Source organism: Temnothorax nylanderi, unplaced genomic scaffold (genome assembly GCF_030848795.1).
Source record: "Temnothorax nylanderi isolate EJ_2023f unplaced genomic scaffold, tnyl_v1.0 TNYL_tig0138_pilon, whole genome shotgun sequence".
NCBI classification, from domain to species: domain Eukaryota; kingdom Metazoa; phylum Arthropoda; class Insecta; order Hymenoptera; family Formicidae; genus Temnothorax; species Temnothorax nylanderi.
The window spans coordinates 1,435-23,251 of record NW_027249200.1 but is presented as its reverse complement, the minus strand read 5'-3'; the positions used below and the strand labels follow the sequence as shown (position 1 = coordinate 23,251).

At 42.1% G+C, this 21,817-nt stretch overlaps 1 protein-coding gene across 2 annotated transcripts; it reads right to left on the bottom strand.

The window, feature by feature from the left end:
• Window positions 1-993: 993 nt before the first annotated feature.
• LOC139777095 (phosphatidylinositol 3-kinase regulatory subunit gamma-like) lies at window positions 994-21,544 on the bottom strand. 2 transcript variants are annotated; one of them, XM_071714298.1, is made up of 11 exons: window positions 21,224-21,544; window positions 20,670-20,768; window positions 15,966-16,151; window positions 14,926-15,054; window positions 14,604-14,811; window positions 13,946-14,173; window positions 13,386-13,725; window positions 13,049-13,296; window positions 12,665-12,841; window positions 12,132-12,317; window positions 994-11,757 (listed from the first exon to the last, which is right to left on the bottom strand). In XM_071714298.1, the coding sequence occupies exons 1-11, from the start codon at window positions 21,507-21,509 to the stop codon at window positions 11,463-11,465; spliced, it is 2,382 nt and encodes a 793-aa protein (XP_071570399.1). In that variant the 5' UTR covers window positions 21,510-21,544; the 3' UTR covers window positions 994-11,462. The 2 variants fall into 2 exon arrangements, with proteins under 2 accessions (XP_071570399.1, XP_071570400.1); XM_071714299.1 differs by having other exon boundaries at window positions 13,386-13,710; window positions 21,224-21,543.
• Between the last annotated feature and the right edge of the window lie 273 nt (window positions 21,545-21,817).

Sequence of the window (21,817 nt, the reverse complement as noted above, 5' to 3'; positions counted from 1 at the left end):
TAGGAAAAAAAGATTTCTCAATAAAATATGAGAACATGCGATATGATATTCATGTTGGTGCCCGTTGTCATAAGACATGTTACTCTGAAGATTGATTTCAGCGATACAAAGCAGAAAAACGTCTTTTGTTCACAAAACTGTTCTTCTGAATGAAAAAAGAGAAAGTTAGTACTTGTTGGTCGACGTGTCGGGACCGTCCGTGAAATTTCGAAAACCGAAATCTGCAAAAACATCAATCACGTTTCTCCAGACGAATATCGATAAATTAGTACTAATGAGGGTAGACTTTGGAAAATGTACGAAACTCAGGTAATCTCGTAAATTCCGAGACACAATCTTTCAACAGTCTCTCCACGATGTTTTGATCGAAATTTACCGTGTCTGTGCGTGACATGTACATGTATATTGCAGGCAGAAGCAAAATTCTTCGCGTAAGAATCATTATTAAACGACAATTAAAAACCATTGTTCATAAAATTTTGAAGGATTTAATATTTAGCTTAAATAAAAAAAATCACCGAAAGAGAAACTCGCGTTCGCGGAGCCTGAAGATCAACTCGAGAAAACTCACAAATGTGACCCGCTACCACATCCGGAAAGAGAAAATAAAATCTATGTATTTCTAAAAATACCTGTTGCTGCATTTATTATGTCGAAAGAGTTAATCAACATTTGGCTTTTCTTTCATGTATCACTACCGTCGTATGATACTTTATTTATATGCCGCACGGAAAAAAAAGATTAGCTTTTTACAGCAAAAACTTTAACAAAAGGTTTTGCTACTATTGCTAAATTATAGCTCTCGCTGCAAAAAAAAAGTTAGTTATCCCTATTTTACAACTAAATTTGCTATAGTAGCTAATCCTTTTCTTCCGCGCGCAATATGATTTTATTATATATTTTCTTTAGTCGTCAAATCAAAGGTAAAATTGAAAGGAAAGTTGACGGGTGACAGCGTAGTTTTCAAAAGGATAATAAAGCGACACCACGAGCTTATAAGTAAAACATATTAATAATATGCAAATATAAATGATTTTACATAGTTCTAGCAAATAAACGATACAATATGAAGATGACCGTTGCGCAAAAAAGCGAGTAAACGTTCATTACACCATCAGTTTCACGCGCCCGAAGGGCAATCTCATCAGTTATCAGTTTCGCACCGCTCGATTCCCCTATCGAGAATCCATTCAAAATCTCGAATTCACAAATCAAATTTCGCTCGATTACACACTTCCTCTTCATTCATTTCACAAATAGAAATAACGGATTTTCAAAATTAGACACTGCTCCGATAAAGCTTTTCTCTCTCAATTCTCAAATCCATTAAAAATCTTCGATTTATTTTCATAATTTATAAAATAATTCAAACAATTGTAACATATATATATCTCTTACTTTTTCATTTCCTTGGAATACTGAAAGTAACTTTCCTCAACTTCTCAAACATGTGAAATACGTAAATAAGAAGTGTATATATAATTCAATCGTAGAGATTTCCCGTCACTTACATATACGTTCTTCCATACATTTCCGCGCGATACGACACAATGATCCACGATTTTCGATAAAATTAATCTCTCGACGGTAATCGAAGAAACGAAGCTAACGTTTGCGCCGCTCGTCTCTCACTTTCGTTAAGAAAGATTGCTTCGCGAGAAAGCGCTACACGCGAGATTTATTTGTTTTTCCCTTAATCGTAAATCTGGATGCGAGGCTGGACGAATCGTCTGACTACGAGATCCTGGACAAAATGTGAAAATTGACAGTCGAGGTAATCGCAAGAATGGACGTTTCCTAGGACGAGAGAGCAACGTGTCAGCTCGGTCTCCTCGATTAATCGTGATTGAACGTATTCCACGAAAAAGAAAGCATGCGAAACTTATAGAGTTTCGAAAAATACCAACAGCGTCACGACGAATCGAATTATTGCTAATGAAGCTAAAACCGCAAAAATTTCTTCGCGGATCGATGTCCATGTAATGTGTGTATGTGTATGTTTTGTGTGTGTGTGTGTGTGTGTGTGTGTGTGTATGTTTGTGTGGGTATGTATACGTGTGTGAGATAAAAGATACAAAAGGATTGTCCGAGTGCGCGCCGAATTCCGCGAGGATCGAGAATGAGCGAAATCCCGGCTAACACTGATCGGCGAACGGTATCCTACGGTGTTCGATACTATATTAGTGGTAAATTACGATAATAATTTGTCCTTCATCAGCGTATGAATACATGGCGTGCGCAATAATAAAAAGTTCGCATTCTCCGTAATCGCATATGCTGTCTGTCTACGTGTCTGTGCACGCACCGATCACGATATACCTGTGTCTCTGTACATTCATGTGTGTATGTATATAAGTGTGTACATGTATATATGTACGTATATATATATATATGTGTACATGTGTACGTACGCGCATACGGATACATAGATACCCCGGATCGATTCGTAATCGTACATGCGTCCGTCGATATATGTATATATGTATTATGTATATCCGTATGCGCGTACTACTTTAATGTGACACGCACTCTCTCTTTCTCTCTCTCTCTCTCACACACTCTCACTCTCTCGCACGCGCGCGCGCTTATGGCAATATAATAGTAGTATATATTTTTACATGCAAAAACAAAAGTTTTTATCACAGTGGGACAGCATACATTCGTTAATAATGTAATATTATGTCGACAACTTTTGCTTTTTACGCCCACGTCTCCGTAACTCCCTTACAACTTTCGCACCCGGTTATGATCCTCCTTCGCACCGGCATCCGCATCATTGATTAATGATCGATTATTATCGCCTTGCAGCAAACGTCCGTTTCCCATTCGCACCTCACGATCGATCGGTCCCGCTAGATCATCCGACCGGACGATTACGGGGAGACGGTGAATATCGACGAGAGCGATTTTATACAATCAATTAATTACATTATGTTAATTATGTATCGCTAATTGTATAGTGAGAGTGTGTAATTAATTAATTATATCAAGTCGTTCTCGATCAGCGCTCATTTGGCGGTTACAATCGTTAGATCTACAATGATTACATCGATTTACAGCGGCTTCGCGTCAATTAACTCAATTTCTACGTTGCTGTGCATCTCTCTCTTTTTTTTTTTAATTTTTATCTTTATATCAATCCTCGGAAAAAATTATCTCGTAGCGGCGCTGGGCCAATGCGAGAGAATTTTATTTATTACTGTATAATCGTGCCGTTGCATGCAAATACGCACAATTCATACATATAATTTGATTATCATCGAATCTCTCTTTCTGCTTCTGTCTCTCTCTCTCTCTCTCTCTCTCTCTCTCTCTCTCTCTCTCTCTCTCTCTCTCTCTCTCTCTCTCTCTCTCTCTCTTGCTGCAAGGCTACCTCTCATTCCCTCCCACTCACACGCACTACAACAGCTTATTAGATTCATCAATTCTTATCACCGTCTTATCGTCAGAATCAATTATGTCAGCCTAGCGTGAAGTTTCGCGCCCATCCGGCTGCCTCCTTTCCCTTTCTCGGCACAATCCCTCATATTCGTTTGCTTGTACAAAAGCTAAGGCAAAGTTTATTTCCCACTCACTCTCTTTTCGTTTTTATCTTTTTTCTTCTCCCCTATTATTCTCTCGCTTTATCGCTATCCGCTGTTAATTCTCGGAGATCACAATGCAAGGCGCGGAAGCGCGTTGCTTGACGAAACATTCCTCCACGTCGTCTCACACGCTCGTTTTTTTTTTAGGGCCAGCCCTTTCTTCGTTAAATCACAATTCTCTCATCGATCGCGTCCTCTTATTTTACCCCGAGCCCGAAAATCGGGTACGCACCAAAAAGGCCAGGCTCACGCACATTAGTATCGTCGCTTCGACGATAACGGTCGATAATTCCCTCAAATCGAACGCAGTGCCGATTAATTTCCTTAAATCAACGCGTCATAGGTCGATGTTACGCAAAAGTCGACCCGACGAGTTGCACGGTCGACGTCGCACATACGTGCAATAATAGTTAAGAGTACACGATCAGGGTAATAAAACGCTCGTTAGATATCAAAAGGTCCTCCGAAATATAATCCATCACCGTTAAAATTTCCGTCCGCTTGAAATTTTAATTGCCAAGTATTCGTACACCTAACTATTATTGCATCATACCATCACGGGGTGACACGCAGCTCGATCGGCTACCTCGATGTAGCATTCTTCACGGAGCGGTCCTGCCGAAAACATTCACGCCACTACTGAAGTACCACTCTCACTCTTGTCCTCTTCTCTCTCTTTTTTTATCGTTCTTTTTGTACAAAAGAGCAATCGGCTCGGATATCGTAGAACGACGCCGCCTCCGCGTCCGGCTTTCACGAGAAAAAAAAATAGTAGAATGAAAATATATTTGAACCACTCGTGTTCCGCGATCGAAATACACGTCCCATGTGGGAAGAGCATGTGCTCCCTTTTCGACTGAGCCAGCTACTTTTCTTCACAGCGTTTATTAATGCGACTGATTGAAATTCCTACAGTTTCGATGACTTGAGATTTTGACATTTGAGTACTTGGCTCCCGAACAGCCGCGTGTGATATTTTCTATATTTATATATAAAATATAACATTAGAGAGAACAGATTTTTGGCGGATTAACTAGAAATCAATCAAATTTCTCTTCTTTGCGGGACCAACAGCCGTTATGAGAGATGGGACCATGCATGAGGGCGAGAAGATAAAACTTATCGAAATTTTATCGGTTTTAATAGCGGCTTATTAGCGCTTATGATTATGAGCCGCCAATCGCCTTTCACGATCATTGATAGGCACGCACACGCGATTTTGGTTGATACGAAACCAACGGCAATTTATTCGAGACGCTTCGACGTCGTTTTCATTCTCGAAATATTCGAGATCGTTCTAAAGATCGTCCGAAAGCTCATTCGAGACATGTCTGTTGTTCGAAAAAATGCTATTTTAATACATAGTATCGATTAAAAAACTGGATTATTTATAATTCAAATAAAATACTTAAAAAATGGACACTAAATGTTCATTTACCACCGTTATTTATCTTTCGATATTAATTTTCAGTAACGCGATTCATTATTTCGATAACAAAATCTCCAAAATTTATTTCAAAAATGTTTATCTCAGGTAAAAGCTTGTCTTTTACTTCTTCTTTTTTAGATCTTCTGATATGCGATCTCAGATTTTTATCGACACTATGTAATCTTCTAAAATGGACTTTGATTAATTTATGTAGCGTTAATAGTGAATTAGCACTGGTAGATAAACATGTCAAAAAACTTCGTTGTGAATTGATACCGTACGAAAAAGGAATAAGGGCAGGATTTCTTCGCACGTGCAAAAAGTCACAAATAATGAAGAAATATCGCACGAAAAAGATTTCACGAAGAAACGAGAGTTTGATAAAAAAATATTGCGCGAGATTTTTATTGGATAAGTTTATAACGAAATATCGGTGAAAAAACAAAACCCCATTACATCATGATACTCCATTTTTAGACGAAATTAATTTCGGCAAAACATCCTCGCGCACACACGCCAGAAAGAACGCGATAAATTTCACGAAATTTGATGAAAAAATATCACGCACATTCGTCTACCCCAAATATATATTTCTATAAGGCGAAGCACGCAAATTTGCGCAAATTTAAGAAAGATACATCAAAGCTCGATCGTTCGCAATTTAGGATAAAAGTTAACTACGCGCACAATCGACGTCTATTAATATAAAAATATTAAAAAGCCAATTTGCACAATCTCGAGACGGTCGTATTGCGAGTCGCTTCGATCCTACGATCTTTGCGTTTACTCACGACGGGCTCGACCTGACTCGACACGTCACAATCGATCGACACTTCGAATCCCGGTGGGATTTATCAGGATCGCGGGATCGCACGTATGTGTGTATGTGTGTGTGTGTGTGTGCGCCTGCTCGCCGTGCTCGCCCGAGAGCCTCCCCGAAGGAACTCGCGATCAACGAGGCTCGCGGAGAGACGCGCGATTAATACAACACAACGATTCACCATGTTCATATATAATAAATGTATGTGTATACATAATATATATGTATGCATATGTACGCACGTATATATTATAAATAATCAATTAAAGGTTTGCTTTGAAAGTAAGTAAAAATATATATAGATATATACTCGAATATATATATATTTTTTTCATTTTCCTCTCTTTTCTCTCTTTCTCTCATATCTGCACCATATATATTTCTCGACGCACAACGTATCGCATCTATATAATATTTATATATATATTTTTTTAATATATAGCTTCGTTTATTTATCTCGCATGTGTATCTATTCCGTGAGTGTGTTGTATGTATATATGAATTCGTGTATGCATGCTGTGCGCGCGCGCATCTGTATAAATGTAATCTTTTTCCCCACTGGGAAAGCAACGACGAGTGTGACTCGCGATAGATTTCGAGACAAGCGGCTGGATGACACATTCTCTTTTTTCAACCAATTCGCATTTTGCTTTCCGCATCGCGGAAATTTTTGCTTTACGCTCGCAAAACGTTATTAAAAATTAAGGAAAGAATAACAAGACACTTATATTCAAATTCAAATTAAAGCTCTTAAATAAAGCAACAAAAAGATAAAAAATTATATCTTATCATCTTAATGAAAATTCCTCAGAATTCTAATTCCAATCATATTTCGCAGTTGCACAGCAGCTTCTGATTTTTAAAACCCTTATTTCCGTAAAGACGATTAAACTGGAGTGCTCTCCTCGAGGATATAAAACATTACACTTTACATTCAAATGTATAACTGAATTTTACGTAGTTCTTGCTTGCGTAAAATTTAGAAAATCTTACGATTTTTGTCTCTAAACTTATTTTTCATTTAAAAAAAACATAATAAAAACATACAGATATAATATACATAATATATTACATCTAATTGCTATTTAACAATCATATTATCGTTAAACATAATTATTTTTAATATTAACATAATATAACAAATTTAATATTAATTGCATCACCAGGAGACTTTTATCGCGAGTCGTACTCGTCGGTCATAATATTTGTATAATTCGTCCTTAACACTATAAAAGAGTCGTCCATCGTCGTCGATTCGTTCCCCCCGTACTTTCTCTTGCGCCGGAAGATTAACTCCCACGAGAAAAATCACACGAAGAACTGCCTCGATTCGTTCCAGTAGAACTCGATAGGTTCTCACCGCTGTCTCACTACTGTCCATCATACGAAAGGCTCGATCGGTGACGGCATTTGCCTTACGGCAAAGATTTACAGTCCGACGATCATGAGCACTCAAATTCCGAGAAATTTAACGTGATCGCGTACCCGTCCCTCGAGGTATACGACAGGTGAACGTCGTCGCCGTTCTGCTCTTCGGAGAGCGCAAAATACGAAACAGTATAAAATAATAAAAAGCGAACAAGGCCTCGAAGAGGAGAACGGCACGACGAGAAACGCGAAGACGTCCGAGAGATCGGTGAAGAGCGAAACGAACGGACGACGGACGACGAAATTGGACAATCACGTGGTAGCGAGAGCCAGGCCGCTCGCCTCTCTCGCTCCTCTCCCTCTCCTTTCTTCGTCTGTATAAAAAATCTTAAAATCTACCTAAGCCTACGTAATCCGAAACGTTCGAAATGAGCAAACGAGAGCCTTTCGTTCACCGACAACGTTTTTATTTTTTCTCCCGCGCGACATTCGCCGCTCTGCGCTTTTCTTCAGAATGAAAAAAAGGGAGACGCCTCGCCGATCTTTCTCGCTCGTTCGCCTTTCCGTCGATACGTAGGCAATTATATAGTCGCGGAAGAGATAAACGTGTACAGATGAAAAGAATCACGTTTACGTACTTTCACACATGCACTTTACGTAATCTAAATTTAGTGCAAATCGCGTTTCGATACAGAACACTTCACATTCTTCTTTAACGATGCATCTAACGTCGAAGATGGTCGTCCGATCTTTGACATAAATACTGAATAATCGGACGATTGCATTTAACGCTAGCTGCGTGATGAAAATTGACCTCTATTCGGGTACATGTTCGATGAAATATTTTGACAAGAGATTTTTCCAAACTTGACTTACGTCACTTTTAATTTAAACTCTAAATCTCTAAACGATTCTTACTTAGATATAAGAGATTAAAAGACGAATAGGAATAAATAAGAAATAGTTTCGTTCTGACTGATCTTCAATTCTTGTTCGATTTATCTGTTCAGATCGAATCCGTCGATTTGCGTTTCTCAGCTCTCTGTTCGATTACGATGGCGCGAGAGAAACTTGAGGAACCACCGATTTCTCTGAACGTGAAACGTTCCCGATACACTCTCGCCGTTTACCGACCGCTCTGTAAACGTGAGATTTCTCAGGCACGCATCCGTGCGTCTTTTTACTTCGTTTCGGTGGTTCAGATCAGGACGTAACGAAGAAACGATTATAGTAAGGAGGAAGGAAATGTATGAGAATAATGAGAACGAAGAAATATTCTATTGACAGACAACAGAAAGACAAAGAATAGAAATGGACGCTTCCTGTGTCCGATTCTCTGTTACAAGAACATTGTTCACGTTTCAGGATAAAGACTAGCATCGTTCGATTATGATTCATCAATTGGTTTTTCTCTCGTACTTGTCCCCTTTCCGCATATTGGCAATTTTATACTTTATACTTTTCACTCGTCATTCTCAATTCTTGATACGTCCTGATCTTTCCTCTCATCGCCGCTATCTTTGAGACCGTTCAACGCTAAGACGGATCCTGGCAGCGAGAAAGATCGACTCGACGCGTTGATCGCGAGGACGTACATTGGAGTTTTGGCGGAAAAGAAAGCTCACGGACGTTCGAGGATAGAAGGTATATAGAAAAGAAAGGAAAGTAAGACGAAGATGAGAAAAATTAGGGACAAAAGCGACCGGAAACGATAACAAACGCGATAACTTTTCTCCCTCTGCTTACAGACAATCCGAAAAAAATCACAGATAATATATAGATATATATACATCCTTTCTCACAAATCTTCTTGGCGTAATGTCTGAAATCTAATGTATAAAAAAAGCTCTCTCTCTTTCTCATCGAGGAAACTTCATCGCGATCCGCTACGGAAGGCGATCGAGGAAGGACGACGGAGATATCCGGTCCATCTTTGCGATTAAACCCGAAGATTTAGCCACGAGTATCGAATAGGCGGTCCACTCTTGATTTGAGAAAATTTGAAATATAATCAGACATGTTACAAATTAATATGTACGATTTTTAATAACGTTCAAAGGAACGGTCCTTTAAATTTCTCATTGGGAAAAGTGGACCTGCAGGATTCTCGCGGCCAGGTTTTCGGTTACTATAAAATGGTATAAAGACGCATCGCGATTTTACGTGAATTTCGCTCGACTACATTTTAATATCACTATCGTAATTCAGCGTAAAAAAAAAAGACGCCGGCACAGTTTATGCGAATCGCAGCACGCGCCCTTCGTTAGAGTCGCGAACGGTGTTCGCATGAGATGCGATCGGAATTTCGAGCAACGAGGAAGCGATCATCTTTCGACTTCTGAATGACCACGTTTAACCCTTAAAAGCCTAAAATGATCGTATTAGGTACGTGGTCGTGTAAATTATGCGCATCTTCTTGATTCATACAACGCGAATTGATATTAATATGTATCAAATGCAAGTTTTATAGGAAGAGACGAAATGCGTTACATTACAAAGAATATTAGAGAGTGATGAGTAATAGCACGCGATTCAGATTAACTTATTGCATGAAAAATCATGAGTGTCATTTATGGCTATTTCACGAGATATGTTAACGTGGCAAGCTCTAGTAGTGGCAAGCTTGCACTAGCATAAACATTTGATCCGTAACTATGACTTATATCCATTTTTACCAATGTAGATTAACTTTGATCTCTGTTTAACTTGCTTTCTATCTTTTTCTAACTCTTAGAACTAGGAAAAGATGACAGGTAAGTTAAACGGAGATTAAAATTAACCTGCATTGATAGAAATTGACATTATTGAACTATAATCGTAGCAATCAAAAAGATACTATGCTTTTATAAATAATTTTTATAGCATTTCAACTGTCTTTTCTAAAAATAACACGATTTAAACTACACGGATAGCTATCCAATGTAGCTAAATAATAACAACTTACTAACTCAAAGTTAGTTTCAAACTAAATGACCGCCCGATACGAGCTAATCAGCGTCTGAGGAAGATTCAGGCTGTTAAGGGTTAGACGATTAGAGACACGACTCACACGACTACCCTGATTACCTGAACAATGAAATCTACACGAACGAAACGGACCTCGCTATCCCGGTCGCTGATCCGACGGCGTGTCTTTGTAATGCCGACGTTTCCGAGCGGATCAATTCTGCACAATTACAATTAAGCGTTAAGATCAAAAACGCTTTCTGTTCCGAAGAACAAAATATCGGTTGCGACGGAGACGTACTGCCATCCTGCTGTAGTTTCGACGCAGACCTTCGACCCTCCGCGTCGTGTAAACCCTGAGGGAGAGCCGGTGGCATCCGTCATTGGTACTGTTGGTCCTGTTAGTCGAGAGGTTCCCAAACACTCTTAATCAAGCCATCCTTTGAATCTGATATTTTCCTTGCATCTCATTCTTATATAATAATATTGACGAACACGTGGATACGAAACGTGGATCCAATCATTATTAGTCATGCATGTAGAAAATATAAGTCAAGTCTTAAGTCTTCTCCCACGCTTACTCATCCTTGTCACATTTTGAACAAAAAAACTCAAATAATTCAGAAGATTAAAAAAATTCAAGAGCTTTACGGTTTCGAATTATCTTTACATCCCGATTAAAAAATATTTTAATACTTATTTAACATCCGATAATATAAAAAAGTGATTCAATTTTTCTAGAATTAGCTTTTAAAATTTGAATTCATCTGCTCCTTACTTCGGAATTCTTCCGGACATAAATCGCGTTTTTCCAGGATGTCGCGGCACGCCGTTTGGGAACCTCTACGTTAGTCGAAGCGATCATTATCGTATCACGATAACGCGTGTATATCTAATTCTATCGCTAGTATCTCTTACGATTACTATCGTTACTGCTATTATACGCTTCGTCGAAGTGCCCCGTGTTTTCGGAGATCTTGCGACCTACCTATCGTTTGATGATGATTAAGCCCGACACTAGATTACGCGCTTTACAATATTACAATATTAATTCGCGTCAAGTTGTTTCCTCTCCCTGTGAACATACGCATAATTATTGTACGCGATTTTAGGAAATGTTCCGAACGAAGAAGCGTTCTGTCTCGCGGCGGAACGTGTTCGAACTCGTCAAGGAAGGCTCGCGTGACGCAGTCGATCTGCCGCTCGTGTCGGCGAATGATGCTTGCAGCAGCAGAACTCACGTGTGGGTGTGCGCGCGTGCGTGAACGTACTCGGACTCGAGCGGATCCTGATCACGACGCTCGACAGGCCAATATTATGTGTGCGGCATGACGAGCTGATTCTCGTGGGGCGGTCGCGCGAATGGCAATTGATTCTGAATGTGAATCTGCAGCTGCTTCTGCTGGGCCTGTAGTTGCGCGAGCGCCGCGGGCGGCGCGAACGCGGGATAGGCCAGAGTGGTGGTCAGGCACTCGTTATGCTCCTCCAGGGAGTTCTGGGCATAGTGCAGCACTAGGTGTTTCAGGCTCTCGTGAATGTTGTACGGCTCGGCGAAACCAAAGCCGCGCTCGGTGGCGTATATTATGCAATGCTGTACCGTGCCGTTGCACCTGTAACATCACAATTCTCGAATAACATATAAGCCGCGATAACCATCTCAGCCAACGAAATACGATCTTCAAAATTGGATTACTCAAATTTTCGAGGGAAACCTCGAAAAGAGGATTAACTTTTATTTTAAACTGGGAAATCCCAGCCTTTTTCGTCAAGAAGGCTACATTAAAATCTTTGTAATGACCGAGGGGATAAGCTTTATTTTTAAAAACCATATAAAAACAAAACATCTTTGTTTTACGATTTGCGTATTATTTCTGTTATTATTTGTGTTTTAATCTCGAATATCTCTCTTGGTATCTGTAATCGTCTATTATATATAATTGATTCGAGATACACGTCACTTATATCGGAAGATAAAAGTACTTACACTATGGAAAGTGCGTACTGGCCCGTTCTCGATCGGCGGACGAGGAAAGTACCGTCAGGCCGGCCCTTTAGAACATGATCGGCATCGGGACGAGAACCCTGCAAGTAGAGCCACGTTTTCTCGTCGGAATGGACTTCAAAGTCCACCTCCTCCTTGTTCTGCTTCATCCCATTCTTCTTTAACCATCTGCAATGTTTGAAGCAAATGAATTAGATAGAATTTGGATAAAATTTAGACCACGATGTAACACGAGTTATAATCGACACGAGACGACACTAGTTGAAATACGAAATACATCTCAAATACTGACAATAATATGGATGAAAATTAACGGGGAATACTGACTTGCTGTAACACTGAGGATGATCCAATGTTAGGATCGAAACGTTTGGAACGTAATGTTTAAGATAAAGAAATGGATATAAGCACGAAAATCTTGCAATGGCTCTTAGAGCTCCTTTTTTGATTTTTGAATTAGATAGTTTTCTGATGTGAAAAAAGGAATTTCCGACCGAGTAAAACAGAATACATACTGAGAATGGCGATCCTTTTGTCGCACGAGCATTCCGATCTCCGACTTTAATCTGTACATTTCTCTCTCGAGGGTTCTGTAGTAGGCAATCTGTTGCTTCAAACTATCATCCAGCTGTTCTTTGCTATCTTCTAAGGCCTTCAGTCTTCGCTTTAGCAGTTCTGAGTTGTCAGTCAAACTGTAATTATCAAACATAATAACATGATTAATGATATCAATTTCATTGTTTCCTATATGTGAAAATAAGATTTCATGAACAATTATCATCAGTAGAATCACAATGAAACATTGACAGAAAATTTCAAGTTTACTTTTAAATGTTTCATAGAAATTTGTGTGGAAATGTAAACATGTTTTAAAAAGCACTAAAAACAAGGGCACTCACGTAGAAATCTCATGGGGCTGGGCTTCCTTCTGGAATCTTTCTTGCAGCTTCATCTGTTCCTCGAACATCTTAATGGCCTCCGTGAAGGCTTCTAATGCCTGACGCTTCAACTGGACTTCGTAGGCCGTTTTCATGTACAAATCCGAATAGTGTTGATACTGCCGGATTGTATCGCTTATTTCCCTCTCCAACTCAACAAACTTCTGCACGACCTTTGCCATATCGGTCGTATTTGCGATCTCCTCATCCTGTTTTTCGAAAAACAAGATAATTTGAAGATCAAGGACAAGCATAATAAAATCATTTCGTAGATGCAAAAAGTTCGAGAAACCCGTACCTGTTGTAATCGCGACACCGGGTAGAGCAGCTTAATATCCAACACCGAATTATACTGCGCGAGCGAACAGTTCCTGTAGTAGTCGACGAGCTCAATAACCGAGTGGAAGTTATAAGGATCCGAGAATCCGTATTTCCCGTTTCGGTGGCTGATCTTGATGAGTTTGTTGGTCCCGCCTTTACGCAGCGTCAGAGTATACTCGCCGCCCTTGGAAGACGCATTGCGTACCAGGAAGGTGCCGTCCGGCGAGTCGATCATCATCTCGTTCACCTCGTCCCTCGTAATGTCACCCCAATACCATTCGGCTTCCTGTAGCGTGCGCGGCCTGGAATTTTTTCCGCTGATAATTACGATTGGTCGTCATTTGTACATGTAATTACAAATAATTATCATAAATCTTAGAAATTAATTACACAACAGGAAAAGCAAAACTAAAATGAGGTATTAAAGTTAAATATTGAGAGAAAGATCAGAATTAAAGTCCAATGTTGAAACTAGAACCAAGTTTATAACTTAGATTAAGATTTTGGATTGAAATCAGAATTAGATTTGAAGATCACCTGTGCATCTGTTGGTCCTTGCCAGTATCTGCACCAGGTGCCGTTCTGTCTACAGCTTCGTCTTCGAGAATCGGGAATGAGTCCAAAACTGGAAACTGTGGTCTCGAAACTTTACGCGGCGGCAATTGCGGAGGACTGGCAAACTCTGGTAGCTTCTCGTTCCAAACGCCGTACAATAACAGCAATTCCATTATACGTATGTGTGCCTCCGTGTTGTGAACAACTTGGCTGTAAAATTGCGCAGTTGCAAAGTACTAAATTCTTCGTAATCAAAATATTACGAGTGTTCTATATCGGACAAGTAATCTAATCTATTAGTTAATAATATAGTTGTAAAACCAGTTAATTTCTTTTTCATCATTACGACTGTATTATATCGTTATGTAATGATATTATATCCTGGAATTTACATGGTGCTTTTTACGAGAGAAAACTATATATAGCCAAACGCTAACAAATTAGAAAGTTACATTCTTTTAATATAATTAGTCTGCTAGTCGACGAGATGGAAAGCAAGCTATTACTAGCGTCCTCGAATACATCGAATGCTTTTTTGGCAGTCACTAGCGCACTAGTGTGCCGCCCAGTAAAAAAAGGGATCGTGTGAACCACGCTCCACTCTCAACTCTTCCCCTGAAAGAATCCACGTGGCACTCACATGATTCGCTCCCAGGGCGGCCTGAGAAATATATGGCAGAGCACTTGCACGAGGATGGTCGGCGGTTCCGTGTAGCCCCTTCCGTGCTGCAACTGGCAGATGCGACAGAAGTGCGCCATCAAATGGCACAATGTGCTACGATGATGCTCCGGTAGCTCCGCTACTAATTGATTGAGGCGCGTCGCACACTGCTCGTCGCTTCTCATACCTGTGAAACGAAAATTCGGGCGCTTGCAATCAAACGGCAAATTATGATAATTGTTTTAAAAACAAACGTGATAACCAGTTTAAAAAAGTATTTAATTACAAAATATATACTCACTCGACGCTTCCAGAAACTTGTCGTACCACTGCACCGGAATTACTGGGTCAGGTAATTCACGCAGGAACTTTTTCAGGACACTGGCGATACATTGGGGAGTGTACGGATTTAAATCCGTGTTGCAGACATCTGAAAATATTATATCACTTTGCTCTACGGACAATTGGCTTTAATCGTCGGTCAAAATCATTGATATTTCTGAATCATATCAATATAATTAATTATATATTTTATATATATATTTACAATTATATATATACCGATTATTATATATTCATATTAATAATTAATTGTTGTGCACAAGTAATTTTAAGCGGAACATCCTTAATCACTCTCAAATTATTTGCAATTATTTGCAACTATCTACAATCTTTTTCTCTTACTAAATTTTACAAACCATTTGATCTTTTTAGAGGAATCATGAAAGAAGTGTATTTAAATGTATTAAAATAATGATGGTAAGCAAATATATATCAAGTTAATAAACTTTCAGTTCGTTGTACACAATTTCCCGATGTTAAGCAAACAATTGACATGTTAAGCCGTTAAATCTGCACGATATAATACAGACAGCAGCAATCTTTGTCTTTCTAAGGAAATGTGGAAGTTCTCTTAACATCACTTCAAAAACAACTGTTTCATGCGCAACGTACAACATTGCGAGAACTTTAAAAGAGTTTCGGGAATGTGTGTACGTATAAATGTTAGGATTTATCGCTAAATGTGGGATGTTTTGTCTGTTAAAGGCCGAAGGGAGCTCGCGAATTCCGCTCGCTCGCCTCGCTGTCCCTGAAATCTCGATCTGTCGCGCGCAAAATATAAGCGCGCCACTCGCGCTTTTCTGGCGACCCCTTCCTCAGAGGGGCGACGGGAGGGACCCTCCACAATGCAGCACGCATCTGGTGGCGCGGCTCGACATTTTTGCAACCCGCGGAGCCGAACATCGTGGCACGAACGCCGGCTATTTATAGCACGCGCGATCGCGCGATCCAACCTGCCGGCCGACGCGGCCGGCCGGCCGGGCGCGGCCCCCGTCTTACCTTCGTTCAGCTTCTGTCGCAGCTCGAGGGTCTGCTCATTAGGCGGGCTGCTGTGGTAAACTTTGTAGAGGTCCAGCGTCGTGTCGGCGAACGCCTGTTCCTCGAGGGCGCGGGTACATCGTTCCACGAGCAACGGCGCCGCACGGCTGGCGGTGTCGAATTGCGAGCACAGCGCGAGGCCGAACACTGCAAAGTGCGACAAAAACATTCGAGGCGATTCCGTGAATTCTTTGCACGATCACGGCGGAGAGAGAATTTTGAAACGCGAGACGTACCCTGAGCGTAGCGTGCCGTGCCGCGCCGCGCCGCGCCGCGCCTAAGGTACGTCTCGCGTTTCAAAATTCTCTGCTGCGCCGCGCCTAAGTTATGCCTCTTTACAAACGATTTGTAAGAGGCCGAAAACTTCGTCGCAACATTGTAAAGAGCAGTCAGTAACGACTAAACAAACGTTCTTTCATATAATCGTATATATATATTTTTTATTTATCCTTTGCCTCTCGCAAATATATTTTAACCCTTTAAGTGCGCAACTTTGCATATACGCAAAGCGATTTTTTCGATGCTGTATTCTTTCTTATGAAGTTTGACCTGAAAAAGCACGGTTTTACACAATTGTAAAAGCCTTCTCTAACCGTTCTTCACTGTTAAATATTGACACTATATATGTTTCTATACCGAGGAAGTCTTAGAAAAGAAAAGAGAAAATGAATTAATAAAATTAATCATCTATGTAATTTCAATAAAAATCAGGGAAATTTCAGAAATTAAGATGTTTTAAAAATGAGTGTTTTAACTTCATTGGTTTAATTAAATTAACGATATATTGAGTAGGAGCAGTGGCGACCTGTAGGAATGGTTAAAAATGACTCAGATTGAGCATAATTGACACTACGAATTTAACAGTGTTTCTCCCTTCTAGATGGAAAGTCCTCCTGCCCTCCCCCCATTGAGGGAAGGGTTCAAATTAATAAAGAATTTTTTAAATATTTTTAAGCAGTTATTTATTTTATTTTAAAATTTATTTTAAAAATACTCAGAATGCCGCGAAAAATTGCACATTTAAGGGTTAAAGCGTTCGGGTCGAAGTACGCTGTGCGAGACGCGATCGATCGCGGGATGAGGCAAGCGCGCCGAGGCGCTTCTCTTTATCCACGAGGCGCCTCGTGGGATACGGCCGCGAAATTCGGCGAGGACAAAGCGACGACGGGATTGCGTAACGCCGCGCGGTCGCCGCGCACGAGGAATGCTCGAGGAGGAGGAATTCCTGGCGGCTCCCCGCGGGTTTTCGCGCCCAAGCGAACAAGCCGCTCCTCGCTGTTTGTCGCCTACGGCCGCCCGCGCCTCTTTCTTCAATCGTCTTCGTCTCTCCTCTCCTTCCTCCTTCTTCCCTTCCCACCCCGCCTCCCTCCCGTTTTTATTATTACGGCTGACGAACCTTTGACTTTATTTTCGCGCGAGGATATACGGCGCGATCATATTTTCAGACACGATCCCGTTTTCTCTCTTTCGCTTTCTCTGTCTCCCCGCGAATACACGCCACTTGTACAATCAAAGACGCGTGCATTATGACAAGAGAGAGGACGAGCGGAGAGAACATTGTGTGTAGGGAGACGGGGAAGAGGAAGAGGAGGAAAGAAATTTATTTTTACGACCGCGACGGCGACGTCTTGCTTCTTCATGACCGACGTCTTCTTCTTGTTCTCTCAAGAAGGACGAGTGACCGAAAAAGAGAGAGAGAAAGAGAGAAAGAGGAGAGAGAGAGAGAGAGAGAGAGAGAGAGAGAGAGAGAGAGAGAGAGAGAGAGAGAGAGGAGAGAGAGAGAGAGAGAGAGAGAGAGAGAGAGAGAGAGAGAGAGAGAGAGAGAGAGAGAGAGAGAGAGAGAGAGAGAGAGAGAGAGAGAGAGAGAGAGAGAGAGAGAGAGAGAGAGAGAGAGAGAGAGAGAGAGAGAGAGAGAGAGAGAGAGAGAGAGAGAGAGAGAGAGAGAGAGAGAGAGAGAGAGAGAGAGAGAGAGAGAGAGAGAGAGAGAGAGAGAGAGAGAGAGAGAGAGAGAGAGAGAGAGAGAGAGAGAGAGAGAGAGAGAGAGAGAGAGAGAGAGAGAGAGAGAGAGAGAGAGAGAGAGAGAGAGAGAGAGAGACGAGGAAGAGGAGGAGGAGGACAAAGAGTCAGAATTAAAACACGCTCTATACGAGAACGTATAGGTACGCATGTAAATTTTGCGTGCGGGATGCAAGGCGGAGGCCAGCCGGGCTATTCGATATTCGTCACGAATTCGAATGTTGCTCGCCGACGCGGACGCGCGCAGCAGCGAGAAATCTCGCTGGGCCGCGCCGCGCCGTCGGACTCGGATAAATCAACGGCGCGAGTAAATACATGAGGCACGCGAGGCTCTCGGGATTTCGGGAGCGATTTGCGCCCCGCTTGCGAGGCACGGTTTTAACGAGGCGTCGATTTCGCGCCTGAAAATCCAGCCACGCTTCCAGCAATTTCCAGCAATTTCGACGCAGCTTGAATTAAAATGATCCTCTCGGCAAAGCCCGAGGGAAGATGATTGTAAAAATCACGCGTGATTCTCTCATCCGCGGCGTTGAATCTGCAATTCGCAGAGCGCGGTAAGTAAACGCAACCAGAAACCGCGCTATACGAGAGAGAACGGCCGGAGACATTCGGGCGGGTGCAATTAGAGGCTCGAACCGATCGCCGCGTCATTTTCAATCAACTTTTCAGACGCGGAGGCAGGTGCAATTTGCGGGGACCGTCAATGTCGAAGTCGCAACCGCGAGCGCGCGCGTGGCGCGTGACTCGAATCGAATTTTTGCTCGGGAGAGAAAACGTAATTGCCGTCGTTGGCACCTCCACGCGCCGCGCGCAGCTCGACCGGGTCGCGCTGACGACTCGCGCGGGCGCGCGTGTAAGCGATTAAACGCCACCAATTACTGCAAATCAACCGGAGCCGACGCGACAATCGCGCGATCGGGGAACCGACGCGCGGAAACCGCATCGATGCGGCGCGTCGCCGAGCGTTTTTTTTTCCTACGTTAAAATCGAGAGAGATTAGATTTGCCCGCGATTCCTTCGGGGCCGCGATTTCTGGAGATCGTTAAACGGGGAGGGTTCATTAGATTCGCCTCCGGCAGATTTCCGGATCAAGTCGATAACGAAATCAAGGCGTAATTAATGTCCTGCATACTCTGCCCCCCTCTCTGAAACTCTGTCTGCGCTCTCTTTCCAATTGTCCTCCGTCGCGGAAATGAACCTAGTCCATTAATATCATCATATTATATCGATTCTCTTATCGTCATTCGTCGCAGCCGCGAATTGGCGTCGCGGATGGACAATCGACGTTATCAGCGGGACGATAATTTCCGAGCGATCGATGCACCGTCGCGCGCGATGTGTACAAACGCAATTGGCGACGGGGAAACGGTTAGAATAAATGAATGAGGGATTGGGGACAGAGCGGGACGACGGGGGGGATGAAATGGCCCTGAAGGCTGGCGCCGCGTTCGCGGTTTTGCTATGCACAAATATTCGATTCCGTCATTCGCGCAACGGCGTGTGCGGCGTTAATTAAATGCATCGCTGGAGGCGCGCACGTTGACGGCACGAGCGTTGAGCCTTGCCTGCGTTGTCCCTGCCGATTATCGTCGTCTGGGATATTCGCGCCGTTTAACCATCTCGCCGTCAAAGGCACACATCGCACCTCCAGCTGGCGACCGGCGTGACTTGAGAAAATTCCCGGCGCGGCGCTCTAAAAAGTCGGTTTATCGGCATGAAAATGAAGAATAATAATAATAATAACCGATGATACTTAAAAAGTATACATATATATATTCGAGGTAGACAAGACATCTTGGAAGCGGAATAATGTATCATAAAATCCTCTTTCCCTTGATTTCCTTCTTCGATGAAAATTATTTTGTATAAAATGCCGTCATAAATGTACAAAATAATATATATATAGTATTATACATTTATGCGTAAAGCATAAAATATTATAAAAGATAAAATCTCTTAATTTCCACTCTTAATTTTGATTTTTTCCTTCGAGAACTATCTTGTTACTCTGGAAACGAATATACTTTAACGTCCTGCGTACGGATATGCGAATGTTGAACGAGAATAACGGAAGTACGATCGCAAGGATCGAATCGAAATAAATTCAAGCCGCGCTGAAATATGTTGTAGGCCGCCGTAACGTTTTCCCGTAACGTCGCAACGCCGTGGACATTAGTTTCTGTAAAGAACGGAGAACGCATTGCGCGCGTAGCGAGAAACTGCAAAGCCGTGTGTTGAAACCCGCACGCTCGGTTAAGGATCATTAAATTCCAGCAAGTGAGGCGACTCCCACGCGACCGCGACGCGGAGGGATTTCAATGGAAGAAAGCCGTCAGCCGTGAGGTGCGCGAGCCTCGGTGAAGTGATCCAGGTTATCGTAACGAGGTGCGAGCGGCCAGGCTAGGCGCCAGGACGGGGCATCCTTGCCGTCAACTTCGTAAACTCGCGCGATCGCCGCTTAGCCCGATGCTAGCGATCGTGTTTCTGACGCAACACACGTTTCTCCCGCCCCGTTGGAAGACAACTAAATTTTTCAGCAACTTTCCGTGTTCTATCCATTAGAGACACACGATGAAGGATTAATGAGCCGTGCCTGGCAACTATAAAACTTGCCACGGCGACGGCGGCAATCCGCGCGACGTGACTTACCTGAAGTAAACCTGCTGATACGATTGTCCGAGTCGGCCGATATGCAATTGGAAGGTAAACCCGTCGCTGAACACGTCCTGTGAGAGACCAGCCCGCAATCTGTGCAACGCAGAAAATTCGCGAAATCAACAACGCGAAAAACATGCATATATATATTTTTTTTTTTTTTAATTCACTTATTCTGGTTTACAGAATTTTATTCGGCACGATTGTCATGCAAGAGTAAACACGAATGTTAGAAATGTTTACCGATGATGAATTTGACAACTCTGATAAAATCTTTAGAATGCAATTTTTCAAAGATACACATATCATAAACCCATTAAAAATGCCCATTAATTTAGAGAATTAATTAAAGAGATAGGGCAACATACAAACTAATTCGTAATGTCCGAAGGCGTGCAGGAATCCGGCGAATGTGAAGGACTAAAATACGCAAAGTGATTCAATCGAGCTCTTTTGTGCGTCACCCGTTCAAAGTTCAATTCATTCAAAAAGACGGATTAGGATTTAACGGATTAGGAGCTCGACATCGATAAAGGACGGAAACGTACCTTGGCAGAGGAAGCCTTGATGTAAGAGGCCCCTGAGGTATTTATGGCATTTGCCGCATTTCTCCAACACGCTGAAGCTGTGCGGTACGAGATTGTGCGCGTTATTGGCCAGGTTGTTGCCCGGATAGTTGATTCCAAGGGAACAGGCCGATTCGACGGCGACGGTCCCGGGTGTCGGTGCCGAGCCCATCGTCTCCATCGCCACCGGGGGCGGTGGCAACGCTTTGCAGAGTTCCTCGATGCACACCAAAATGTTCCTCTGATGGAATTCATCTTTTATACCCATATTCTGCAACAAGAAGTCACACGATGATGTCTCGCGTGCGCTCGAATAAAGAAAGACATCTGGTTCTTTCAAGATACGTTACGGTTCGAATTTAATCTACTCACAATGAACTCGAAATGAAAAAAAAGCAAGGAGAAACGAAACGCTAGTTTAATCTAAGAATCAACGATATTTTGCTAATAAGAGAAGTGAAGTCATTTACCCACTAGCTCAGAACACGCGAGATTGTATATAAGTATTGAAGTAGTGGTAAAGAACATCGAGAAGCAATACAATTTGTAAAGTAGAGAACATGGTTACAATTGATG

Excerpts from the sequence above, each read along its gene's own strand:
- LOC139777095 (XM_071714298.1), bottom strand. The coding sequence starts at position 21,509 with ATGGGTATAAAAGATGAATTCCATCAGAGGAACATTTTGGTGTGCATC. Across the intron at positions 20,769-21,223 it reads TCAAGGCTTCCTCTGCCAAG|ATTGCGGGCTGGTCTCTCAC; the intron begins GTACGTTTCCGT and ends TGCGTTGCACAG. Across the intron at positions 16,152-20,669 it reads TATCAGCAGGTTTACTTCAG|TGTTCGGCCTCGCGCTGTGC; the intron begins GTAAGTCACGTC and ends CGCACTTTGCAG.